The 13,725-nt window shown below is 30.6% G+C and overlaps 1 protein-coding gene across 1 annotated transcript; it reads right to left on the minus strand.

The window, feature by feature from the left end:
• Positions 1 to 7,839: 7,839 nt before the first annotated feature.
• On the minus strand, positions 7,840 to 10,395 carry LOC137836167 (uncharacterized). Its single transcript, XM_068645023.1, has 4 exons — positions 9,911 to 10,395; positions 9,277 to 9,661; positions 8,892 to 9,087; positions 7,840 to 7,973 (listed from the first exon to the last, which is right to left on the minus strand). Exons 1-4 carry the CDS (start codon positions 10,393 to 10,395, stop codon positions 7,840 to 7,842), a joined length of 1,200 nt encoding a protein of 399 aa, XP_068501124.1.
• Between the last annotated feature and the right edge of the window lie 3,330 nt (positions 10,396 to 13,725).

The following is a 13,725-nucleotide window of genomic DNA, read 5'->3' on the forward strand; positions in this document are numbered from 1 at the left end:
TTGATTTTATCTGATTGGTAAGTGTTTCTTGGAAAGTAGGAGGAGGTTAAAGTGCAATTTGTATAATGGTTGGATCATTCCTGAAATGATTCTTATTTATTAATTCCTTGTTGTTGATAAAAAAAAAGGAAAAGTTATCAAGGATTAACTATGAATGCAAAGAACCAACCAAGCTTAATAGTCTTGTTATAATGCCATATGTTCGGCTATCTATACTCTAATATTGAATAGCAGGATTAGAAAAATTGAAAATGTTAAAAGGGTTGCGTAGTCACATAATAAAGGACAGAAGTGAAATAATTGTATACGAGTAATTAGGAGACATTGGTTATACTGATTAAAAAGAATAAAAAAATTATTTGAGGTGGTTTGGAGTATTTTTGTTCTCAGATTCTATTCAATCCTTTTAATCAATCAAATCAGTCTCTGGGTTTGTTTCTGAAATAGAAACTAACACAAACCAGCAATGGACATTAATATTAAGTCACTACTTTGTTTCAATCAATCAAATCAATCCAAGAGACTTGGCCTTTGGGTGTGGGCACATGGTGAGTTACTAAATTATTAGTCTCATTCCTCTTATTGTTATTATTAATTTATTATTATTATTATTATTATTATTATTATTAATTTATTATTAATTACAATATTTTGGAAAAACAGACTTGCAGGGAGTGTGGATACAAGAGGATCAATACTCGTCTTAGGGTGAACAGCGGGTGAATGTAATTAATAAAAATCAAGCACATTAATTTACACACTTTGCATAACATACCTTTCCAATTAGGATTCATTGTGTGGTTAAGAGTCTAAAATGAACATGCTTTCTGGTTGTATGAAGAGTACTGAAAATGTGGAGATAGATTGGCCACTTTCTCTGTATATGTATTATTTTAATTGTATTTTTCTCTCGGGATAAATTTTTAATTTTATAGTTTTTAATGATTTGATTTTTGGTTAAAAATATTTAAAAATTAAGTAACTTTCATATTTATAGTTTTAACAATTATGTGATTCTGATTTACACATAAAAAAAATTAGTTTACCTTTAATTAATGGTCCACTTTTTAATAGCATGCTAATATGATAACTATAAGGAAATGCTTTTGAAAATTAAGGCAACACTTTTCCATATAATCAAAACTAGTTTACAGTGATCAAAACATGTTATTGGAGCTCTCTTCTTCTTGTTTTTTCTTCAAAATTTGATGAAAGATCAAGATTGTAGCATCTCTTTACTCATTCCTTGACGTATTAACTACGATTTTCTCAACTTTCCTAAACTCAACATTTAAGTCATGGGTTAATAAGTGAGTTTTTGCCCCAAAAGGATATTTGATAGAGCTTTTATAGTACATCTTTGTATGCATTATTTTAAACTTATTCAACTTTTGATAGTGTCATATATTGATAAATTAACTATGATTTATTTTAATGAGTCTTATTAATCTTAATTATTAGTTTTCATATTTTATTTCTCATTTTAAGAATCAATCTTACAAATTTTGTATATTCAATTATTACTAAAAAAAATTATTTTATATAATGATAAAAACCATAATTATATTACGTCACTACATGTATAGGAAATTTATAGGGGTTTCTCTCTCCCAAATTACAATCTAATTAGGTAGGATACTAATAATGAGATTCTATAATTATTAAATTAATTGCATATAATTGGGTACAATATCATACAATAATTGCATATAATTTGATAATTATTATTTCCTTAATACTCCCCATCAAGTTGTTGGTAGGTGAAGATCAAGAACCCCCAATCTTGTGTCGTAGCGTAAAAAATCATTCCTTGCCTAGTGGCTTCGTAAAAATATCTGTGAGCTGATATTGTGTTGGTACATATGAAAGACTGATTATCCAGATTGTAATTTTTCTCGCACAATGTGGCAGTCTATCTCAATGTGTTTTGTGCGTTCATGAAATACTGGGTTTGCTGCTATATGTAATGCCGCTTGATTGTCACAAAAGAGTTGAGCTGGCAAGTTACATGGCACCTTTAAATCCTGCCACATATATCGCAACCAAACTATCTCCAAACAAGTATTGACCATTGCGCGGTATTCTGCCTCTGCTGATTATCTTGATACGTTTGTCTGTTTTTTTTACTTCCATGAGATAATAGAGGAACCAAGAAAAATGCAATACCCAGATATTGATCTCCGAGTTGTCTGACAACCTCCCCAGTCTGAGTCGCAATAAGCTGTCAATGTCAGATTGTTTTCGGATGGCAATAGCAATCCTTGTCCTGGTGATCCTTTTATGTACTTTAGGACTCGAATTGCGGCATCCCAATGAGGTTTCCGTGGATCCTGTATATATTGACTTAGGGTCCGAACCGAAAATGCTAAGTCAGGCCGAGTAACCGTGAGGTATATCAGTCGTCCCACGAGTCGACTGTATTTGATTGGATCCTTTAATAACTCTCCATCGTCTGGTGTGAGTTTTAGGTATTGTTCCATTGGAAATTTGTCTGGACAAGCACCTGTGAGTCCCGTATCCTACAAAATATCAAGCGCATATTTTATTTGGGACATGTAAATATCAGCTTTGGAACAGGAAAATTCAATCCCTAGAAAATATTTTAGGTCTCTCCAAGATCTTTAATGCGAAATTGTTGTAATCAACAATCTTTAACATGCTGAATTTTTGTCAAATCATTTCCTGTCAAAAGAATATCATCCACATAAATCAAAAGGGCAGTAAATGATGAGTTATTCTGTCTTGTGAATAGAGAGTAATCTGTCTTGGACTGTTAAAATCCTACAGATTTAATCACATGAGAAAATGTTGAAAACCATGTTCGAGATGCTTGTTTGAGACCATAAAGGGATTTGTTGAGTCGACATACAATGTTCTCCCCCTGTCGATGATGCCCGGGTGGCAAGTCCATGTAAATAATTTCATGCAATGTGCCATGTAAGAAGGCATTTTGCACATCTAGCTGGAACCAATTTCTGGATGTTGCAATGGTGAGGAGACACCTCAAAGTTGTTAATTTTGATGTTGGTGAAAAAGTTTCAGAATAGTCGACACCTTCAATCTGAGTGTACCCCTTTGCGACAAGGCGCGCCTTATATCTGTCGACGCTACCATCTAAGTTGTACTTGATTTTATAGACCCATTTGCATCCGATGGGTTTCTGTCCAGCGGGTAACGGTGTCAAGGTCCACGTTTGATTTAGCTACAAGGCGGAAAGCTCTTCGTCCATTGCTTTTTGCCAATTTGGATCAAGGATAGCTTGAGCATAAGTGTGAGGTTCTTTGGTGGCTGTGATGTTAAGATTGCTACCTTGGTCAACTTGGAAAGGTGAGGAATTGTGGTCGACAACCTTTTGTGTTGTTTGTGCGAGAAGGAGGAGGAATCTCACCGTCATTTTTTTTATTGTAGATTTTCTTTTGTTTGGTGTCATTGCTTTGAGTGGCTTAGCGTGAAGTTCGTGATTCACATTGAGCCCGTGCCAAATTTTTTTCAGTTCGGGTTGTGCAATGCTTCAGGTTTGGTTAATGACTTTTGGGGAGCAATTTGGGTTGGAGTGGTGAGTGAAATTTGGAAACACATGAACAATGTCATTTTTAAAAAAGGAAAGCTTAAAGTGTTTGTAATGGTTCAAGTCAAGGTTTGGTCTTGGATTTATGAAAAAACTCGAGGTAAGTCGTTCTCTTATTCTAATTGGTGTTTGGACCCCTTAGCTTGCATGAGGTTGGTTTCTTAATGCTCTTGTTGTCATTTTGTTTTTCTTTGTATCTTTAATTTTGTCTGTTTGGTAGGTGTTTCTTGGAAAGTAGGAGGAGGTTAAAGTGCAATTTGTATAAGGATTAGATCACCCTGAAGTGGTTCTTATTTATTAATTTCTTATTGTTGATAAAGAAAAAAGTAAAAAGCTATCGAGGATTAACTATGCAAAGAACCAACCAAGCTTAATAGTCTTGTTATAATCCCATATGTTCGGCTATCTATACTCTAATATTGAATAGCGGGATTAGCAAAATTGAAAAAATAAATAAAAAATAAAAAATGAAGAGTACTGAAAATGTGGAGATAGATTGGTCACTTTCTCTGTATATGTATTATTTTAATTGTATTTTTCTCTCGGGATAATTTTTTATTTTTATAGTTTTTAATGATTTGATTTTTGGTTAAAAATATTTAAAAATTTAGTAACTTTCATATTTATAGTTTTAACAATTATGTGATTCTGATTTACACATAAAAAAAATTTAGTTTACCGTTAATTAATGGTCCACTTTTTAATAGCATGCTAATATGATAACTATAAGGAACTGCTTTTGAAAATTAAGGCAACACTTTTCCATATAATCAAAACTAGTTTACAGGGATCAAACCATGTTATTGGAGCTCTCTTCTTCATGTTTTTTCTTAAAAATTTGGTGAAAGATCAAGATTGTAGCATCTCTTTACTCATTCCTTGGCATATTAACTATGATTTTCTCAACTTTCCTAAACTCAACATTTAAGCCATGGGTTAATAAGTGAGTTTTTGCCCCAAAAGGATATTTGATAGAGCTTTTATAGTACATCTTTGTATGCATTATTTTAAACTTATTCAACTTTTGATAGTGTCATATATTGATAAATTAACTATGATTTGTTTTAATGAGTCTTATTAATCCTAATTATTAGTTTTCATATTTTATTTCTCATTTTAAGAATCAATCTTACAAATTTTGTATATTCAATTATTACTAAAAAAAATATTTTATATAATGATAAAAACCATAATTTTATTTAAATTTAAAAGAAAGAAAAAAAATCAATTATAGACTTATTTCAAGAATAAAAGAAAATTTTCTTAAGAGAAAACTACACCATTTAAAAAAATACATTTATTATTTGTATAGATTATAAATGCTAAATAGGCTCAAAGTAGCAAAGATGGAATATTTATATAAATTAGAGCGTGTGGCCCTTAATCACAAGGTCGGAGGTTCAAACCACCCTCCTTCTAGCGCTTTTGATGTTTCTTAAAATATTAGCATTTTTTACTATTTTGCTTTTAGCTATTTCTAATTATTTTATTTTTAATATGTCTATTTAATACTTATTTTAATTTATAAATTTTTATATTATTTTATGATTCTATATATCTCACCTACATTTTATTTTATATAAATATATTTACTATATATTACCCACGTTTTAAAAAATGTTATATTTATCAATATATTCACATATTTATATAAATTATATGTATAACACATTTTAATAATTATTATTAAGTGTACTGGACAGGACGGGTTGGTGCATAGTGATCAGACTCTATACACCCAGCTTCACCCCCTCATTTCTACCTTTTTTTTATCATCTTTTTTTTAGTCCCTCCAAAAAAAGTAATTAAGATAAAAGATAAAGAAATATTTTATCTATTGTGATATTATTTTGAAGATGAAAGATATAATTGTTATTGTTTAAATCTGTTATCATATTATTTTGAAGATAAAGAGATATTTTATAATAAGCAAGTTTGTTATATATATTTTATCAGTTGTGATATTATTCTGATGAAAGATATAATTGTTATTGTTTAAATATGTTATCATATTATTCCGGAGATAAACAAATATTTGATCTCTTGTGATAATATGCAAGTTAGTTATATATTAATTAATACATGTTAGTTACATATTAATGAGCATCCATGGTGCACATGTTAAATAGAATGTTTCCATGCTATTAGCACATGAAAATAAGTGGTACCTGTTAGCAAGTGTTTTTTTTAGTTATGTATGTTTTCTATTGAGATTAGATTATCGTCAGTGAAAACTGTTACAAGAGTAGTTATAAAAGGGGCATGAGACCCTAGGTAAAGGTATGTTATTTCTTAATACAAGACTGAAACCGAATACTATCTTATTTTAGTAAGTTCTCACTGACTTGATCGTCGGAGTGTAATAAACAAGTAGAGCCCCTCTATCCTAACAAAGTCATGTTCCAGTGCAAGGAGAAGACGCAAAACATAGTCTAGAAAAGACAGGTTAGAAGATAAGTTTTCTACTCTAGCAAGAAAGTCAACTCGCAAGAACATTAACAAAAACATATTTGAAATTATATTTAGTCATTTTTATTTTTTTCTTTAAAAATGTTTTCACATTTTTTCCTAAACAATAAATAAATTAAATAATACAAAAATAATTTTGATCTTCTTTTGATTTATCTAACAACAATTAAGAGGCACTCAATTGTATTTTCTCTATAAATTTTAAGTGGCTCAATTAATTTTCAACTGAACTGGATGTAACATTTTCATCTTTAATATTGTATTATTTAAGCAAATAGTTTAGAATTATTTTATTTATGTACATTTAAATAAAAATACAAGGTGTTAGTTAAAAAATTTAAAAATTTAAAAATATATTTCACAAAAAAATCAAAATTGGTTTGAAAAAACTTTATATAAAAGAAATATCAATTTATTGATAGAGTCCCTAGTCAGATAATAAATTTAAGAAAAATGGTGATTTGATAATTCTTGAAATTGTATAAATTTTTATGTGATTAATTTAAAAACAAATATACATAATAAAAAATAAATTTATAATTAAATAATATAAAAAAATTAAAATAATAATATTAAGAATTTTAATATAATTATATAAAAAATTAAATTTAAAATGTATCATTAATTTGAATTTAAAATGCAATAAGATTTGAATGAAGTCAAAGTCATTCTTCAGATAATTCAATTTTGCAAATTCAGAATCTCAATCTCAATAATTGTTCCGGTATTCAAATCTTGATGGAGAAAGAGAAATGAGAAATGGAAAAAACGTGGTTTTTGTGCATTTATTGTTTCTCAAAAGGTGTTCTTAGTGAATCTTGATGGAGAAAGAGAAAGGGAAAAAACGTGGTTGTGCATTTATTGTTTCGAAGAAGATGTCATTAAAAATAATGGTAAATATATAACTTTCAAACAATTTCATTCAAATAGTTTCATTATATTTATAAATAAATTATTTTGAATAAAAAACCAAAATAATTGATTTGATGATGGGAAAAAATTAATCATTTATTAAAATATAAAATATTAGCAAGTTTTAATTTTTTTATATAGCTAAAATCACAGTATTATTTTTAAATGAAATTAATAACATAATTTTTCAAATTTTTTTTGTGAAATTAACATGAAAGAGAATTGTACATGAGTAAACTTATATATAGTTTTCTGACAAGACAAATTTAAGAAATGAATAAATTAGAAGTAGTGTACTCTAACACAAACCCACCCACCCTAAAATTAAGACAGCTAACGTTAATAATTAAGTTGTACTTGATCTTAGAACAAGAATTCAAGGCTTTTACTTTTTCTATCTTTGATTTTTTCCTCTACATCTATCATTTTTATTTTCTTTATTTTTTTTCATTGTAAAATTCGAAAAATATTTTATATTTAACCATTCAAAATAGTAATTCAAATTTAGTATTATTATACATTATATTTTTGAAATATTAAGCTTAGCGTTTCAAATTTTGCAATCCATTTTGAGAATGAAATAGATTATAAATTGTATAATTTCAATAAATAATTTATATAAATTTGTTCCTATGAACTAATTGAAGGAAATAAGAGAAAACAAAATGTTGTAGCAACTGATTGAATGTAATTGCACAAAATTGCAAAACTGATCTTATTCATTTTGATTTACTCAATCATATATATAATAAAATTACAATTACTGGAAGCTATATAGGAATACTAACATGCCTTTAAACTAACCATTAATGCAATATAACGGTAAAATAGTTTAAGGGTAATAAAATCAGAATTAATAATAATAAAATCTGAATAACCAACATCCTTCCTTAATTCTGATTTGGAACAACCTTCCCAATTTGAGTTATGATATTGTTTTTCTCAATCGCCATCAATTCTTCATTCATATCCTTTTGCCATTTGGGGTGTTGAATGACATCGACAAGTCTCACAGGTTCTGATTCTGCAAGAAAAGCAACGTGAATCAAATCTCCATTGTCATCAACTTCATCATCAAGATTTACTTTGCAATCTTGAAGATGTACAGGTTGTCGTTGCTGCCTTCTTGGTCGCTCCATCATAGTTGCAATTGGAGTTGCAACTTCAGGTTGAATTACTACTTCAGGTTGAACTGCAGCTTCAGGTTGAACTGTAGGTGCTTCAGAGTGATTTCATCTTCCATATCATCGTTCAAAACATAAATATATTGTTTTTTCAAATCTATTTCAGCTGCTGCATTCCATTGCCATTCGTCATCTTCGGCAAATGTAACATCACGACTAACAATCACTTTCTTTGTCATTGGATTGTCCAGTTTGTATCCCCCATGCTTATATCCAATGAAAATGGTCTTCATTGCCTTATCATCCAACTTCGATCTTGCTGCCTTGGGGACATGAGCATAAGTAATTGACCCAAATACCTTCAAGTGTTGCACATTGGGTTTGAATCCACTCCATGCCTCAATCGGAGTTGTGTTAGGAACACTCCGAGTGGGTGATCTGTTTATCAAATATACCGCACATGTTACGGCCTCAGCCCAAAAATAATTAGGCATACCTTTCGCTTTAAGCATGCTCCTCGCCATGTCCATGATTGTTCTATTCTTTCTCTCAGCAACTCCGTTGTGTGTTGTGTTGAGGTGTGTAGGGGCAAGTTATGTTATGTTGCAACCCAAGTTCTTCACAGTGCCTCTTGAATTCATTAGACTTGTACTCACCTCCTCCATTACTACGCACCATCTTAATTTGTCTGTCACTCTCTCTTTCAACAAATGCTTTAAATATTTTAAAGCAGTGGAATACCTCATCCTTGCTTTTCAATACATAAATCCAGGTTTTCCTTGAAAAATCATCAATAAAGGTTAAAAAATACTTATTACCTCCAACTGATGATATGTTCATCGGGCCACAAACATCTATATGAACAAGCTCTAAAGGAAATTTTGCACGCCAAGGCTCCTTAACAAATGGTATCCTGTGATTCTTTCCAAAAATGCAAGCCTCACACAATTGATCAGGGTGATGAATATGGGGTAAAGCATTCACTAAATTTCTTTTGGAAAGATTTTCCAAACTCTAAAAATTTAAGTGCTCAAAGCGTAAATGTCATAACCACGATTCATTATTCACTATTGCATTCAAGCACTTGAAATCACCCATATGAATATCTACTGGAAACATGCGGTTTTTTTATAAAAAGGATTTAAGAATCAAACTACCTTTTTTATCAAAAAATGATAATTTATTTTCAACTATGTGCATCACATAACCCTTCTCGGCCAGCTGCCCCATACTCAACAAATTACTTTTCATATCAGGTACATAGAAAACATCATAGATGTACCTGTGATCACCATTCTTCAATGTGATAAGAATTCGCCCTTTTCCAGTCATCGGAACGAACCTACCATCACCGAATTTCACTTTTGTGCGAAATGAGTCATACAAATCTGCAAACAACTCTTTCTTACCACACATGTGATTTGTGCAACCTGTATCCAAATACCAAGTCTGATTGTTTGGAGTTTCATTTGATGTGGCTGCCATTAGTACTACATGATCATCTTCATCTTGTTCGTGATTACTTTCTTCTTGAGTACAATTGGCAGCATGATTATCATCTTTTGATATGCACTCATTTGCATAATAGCTACGTTTATGGCAATTATAACACTCAACATTTGATTTATTATAAATGCCTCCTCGTCCTCCGCGACCACGTTCCCCACGCCAAGCGCCTCCATGATTTTGGCTACCACGACCTTTGCTGAAATAGCTACCATGTTCATGATAGGAGCTACCAATTGAGACTTGTGCTTGTAAAGCCTATTCAATTGGTTTTTCAATCTTATTGTCATTCATCCGTTGCTCATGCGCTCGTAGAGAACCAGACAATAACCTTACTGTCATTTTTGAAATTTCATTGGCCTCTTCAATTGCGGCAACAACATGTTCAAATCTAGGAGTTAAAGATCTGAAATTCTTCTCCATCTTTGCCTGCTCCGAATGTGTTTCACCATTGGTCTTCATCTGATTTGTCAAGGCAATAACCTTATTTATATAGACATCAATAGTCTCTGTGGTTTCCATTTGCAGCAATTCATATTGGCGTCTTAGGGTTTGAAGATGCACCCTCTTGATCTTGTCATCACCTTTATAATTGGTTGAAAAAATGATCCAAGCCTCACTAGCATTTGTTGCTCCTTCTATCTGCTCAAACGTCTCGTCATTCATCCCTTGATGGATGAGATATAAAGCCTTATTGTCCTTCTTCTTCTGATCACGATGTGCTACTCGTTGCGCCTCAGTTACATTATCACCTAATGCAGACACTCCACTCTCAACGACATCCCATAACTCATGATAATCAAACAAAACTCTCATTTGCACACACCACCGATTGTAATTTTTTCCATTAAGGATAGAGACTGATAATTGGGTAGAGTTCATGATAACAGACTAGCTCTTGATACCAGTTGTAGGAACTAATTGAAGGAAATAAGAGAAGACAAAATGTTGTAGCAACCGATTGAACGTAATTGCACAAAATTGCAAAACTGATCTTATTCATTTTGATTTACTCAATCATATATATAATAAAATTACAATTACTGGAAGCTATATAGGAATACTAACATGCCTTTAAACTAACCATTAATGCAATATAACGGTAAAATAGTTTAAGGGTAATAAAATCAAAATTAATAATAATAAAATCTGAATAACCAACATCCGTTACCACCCATAGTCCCACATCGTTTATGAGTCGAGGTCAATGACAGTTTAAATACACTTTCCTTCCTTCACCCTTCGAGACACCTTTTAAGGACAAAATCATGACATAGCACCGACTTCCAAAGTGGACAATACCTCGGATGCAGTGATTGAACCTAACGATGCTGTCCAACGGACTTGAGGTCAGAACATTGAAGTCGTCTGTGGGAACGAAAATGTGTCCCAAGCCCTTCAACTAGGGGGATCCACTCCCCTTAGACCTCGATTGGGGGGCTTGTTCCGGTACTGCCAATATAGTCATACATCATTTAGGAGTCAAGGTCAAGAGTAGTTTAAATACACCATCCTCCCTTCACCCTCTAAGGCGCCTTTTAAGGACAACCGTGACGGAGCACCGACCTCCAAAGGGGACAATACTTGTGATGCGGTGATTGACCCTTACGATGTTGTCCAACGAACTTGAGGTCGAAACATTGTGTACTGGGCAGGAGTTCGACCCTCGATTTTGGGCTGGTAGTAGCTTGATTCTCGGTTTGGACTGGGGTCAGCTCAGTTATTGGACCATGGGTAAGGGTTATGAGTTTGACCCAGTTTTAATTAATGAGCTCGTAAGATATAATGGGGCTGCCATTTGAGAAGGGTCCATTGTATATGCTTATAAATAAGTGTGCGCATAGTTATGATATGCGCGTGTTTGTTACTTGTTATGTGTCCATGTTTGTTATTTATTGCATGTTAATTACGTATTAATGTCTGTTGATAGTTGTTGTTAACCCTAAAAGATAGAGGCATGCAGTTAAAACAGAATGTTGGCCTGCGATTTAACACCTAAAGATCATTGGTGCCCGTGGTAGGTGGTTTTTCTGTTGAAGATAAAAGATTAATGTGAATATTTTCAATTAAGATTTGCTTCTCTCGGGATAAATTTTTATTTTTGTAGTTTTTAATGATTTGATTTTTGGTTAAAAATATTTAAAAATTAAGTAACTTTCATATTTATAGTTTTAACAATTATGTGATTCTGATTTACACATAAAAAATTTAGTTTACCGTTAATTAATGGTCCACTTTTTAACAGCATGCTAATATGATAATTATAAGGAACTGCTTTTGAAAATTAAGGCAACACTTTTCCATATAATCAAAACTAGTTTACAGTGATCAAAACATGTTATTGGAGCTCTCTTCTTATTTTTTCTTAAAAATTTGGTGAAAGATCAAGATTGTAGCATCTCTTTACTCATTCCTTGGCGTATTAACTATGGTTAATAACTGAGTTTTTGCCCCAAAAGGATAATTGATAGAGCTTTTGTAGTACATCTTTGTATGCATTATTTTAAACTTATTCAACCTTTGATAGTGCCATATATTGATAAATTAACTATGATTTGTTTTAATGAGTCTTATTAATCTCAATTATTATTTTTATTTTATTTCTCATTTTAAGAATCAATCTTACAAATTTTGTATATTCAATTATTACTAAAAAAAATTATTTTATATAATGATAAAAACAATAATTTTATTTCAATTTAAAAGAAAGAAAAAAAATCAATTATAGACTTATTTCAAGAATAAAAGCAGATTTTCTTAAGAAAACTACACAATTTAAAAAAAATACATTTATTATTTATATAGATTATAAATGCTAAATAGGCTCAAAGTAGCAATGCTGGAATATCTCAGTTGGTTAGAGCGTGTGACCCTTACCTGTTGTTAATATTATTCTGAAGATGGAAGATATAATTTTGAAGATGGAAGATATAATTGTTATTGGAGCATAATGAATAGTTGATTCTAAATTAGAACAAAAGAACCTGCTCAATTCTAAAAGAAAAGTAGTTATAAAAAAAAATAAAAAAAAAACTGAAAAAAGAAGAAAAGAAAAGAGGACTTGTAATTTCAGAGACAAATTGATTCGAACAAAACAATTTCTGATAGTAAAAGAATAGAATTTGAAAAAAAAAATTTGCAAATATTAAAAAGAATCAATATTGATTAACGAAAAAATCACATTCTTTTTTAAAAATTTCCATCAAAAAATATACCTAGATATCTTTCTATATATGATTTGTATTCTGAAGATCCATATACAACCTTTTATTGAATCAACAAAAAAAAATTAAATAAATGGATTTACGATAATGACACATTGTTATGGTTTAAATATGTTATCATATTATTCTGGAGATAAACAAATATTTTATCTCTTGTGATAATATGCAAGTTAGTTATATATTAATTAATACATGTTAGTTACATATTAATTAATAGTTGTTGAGAATAAAAGAGGACCATTCATGGTGCACATGTTAAATAGAATGTTTCCATGCTATTAGCACCTGAAGATAAGTGGTGTTGTTAGCAAGTCGTTTCTCTGTTAGTGAAAGTTGTTACAAGAGAAGTTATAAAAGGAATATGAGACCCTAGGTAAAGGTACGTTGTTTCTGAATACTATACTGAAACCTAATACTTATCTTATTTTAGTAAGTTCTCACTGACTTGATCGTGTCGAAGTGTAATCAACAAGTAGAGTTTCATTTATCCTAACAGAGTCATGTTCTAATGTAAGGAGAATACGCATAATAGAGTCTAGAGAAGATAAGTTAGAAGAGAAGTTTTCCACTCAAATCGACTGGCGAGAAGTCAACCAACAAAAACATTAAAAAGAATTATATTTGAAATTATATTTAGTCATTTTTATTTTTTTTCTTTAAAAATGTTTTCACATTTTTTTCTAAATAATAAAAAATTAAATAAAAAAAATTCACACCTGAAAGAAATGACAATCGACTAACCTTATTTAATACAAAAATAATTTTGATCTTCTTTTGACTTATCTAACAACAATTAAGACGCACTCGATTATATTTTCTCTAGAAATTTTAAGTTGGCTCAATTAATTTTCAACGGAACTTGATGTAACATTTTCATTTTTAATATTGTATTATTTAAGCAAATAGTTTAGAATTCTTTTAT

Source organism: Phaseolus vulgaris, chromosome 5, assembly GCF_000499845.2.
Source record: "Phaseolus vulgaris cultivar G19833 chromosome 5, P. vulgaris v2.0, whole genome shotgun sequence".
NCBI lineage: Eukaryota > Viridiplantae > Streptophyta > Magnoliopsida > Fabales > Fabaceae > Phaseolus > Phaseolus vulgaris.

Excerpts from the sequence above, each read along its gene's own strand:
- LOC137836167 (XM_068645023.1), bottom strand. The coding sequence starts at position 10,395 with ATGAGAGTTTTGTTTGATTATCATGAGTTATGGGATGTCGTTGAGAGT. Across the intron at positions 9,662-9,910 it reads ATTTCAAAAATGACAGTAAG|CTATTATGCAAATGAGTGCA; the intron begins GTTATTGTCTGG and ends CCATAAACGTAG. Across the intron at positions 7,974-8,891 it reads GAACATATCATCAGTTGGAG|AATCAGAACCTGTGAGACTT; the intron begins GTAATAAGTATT and ends CTTTTCTTGCAG.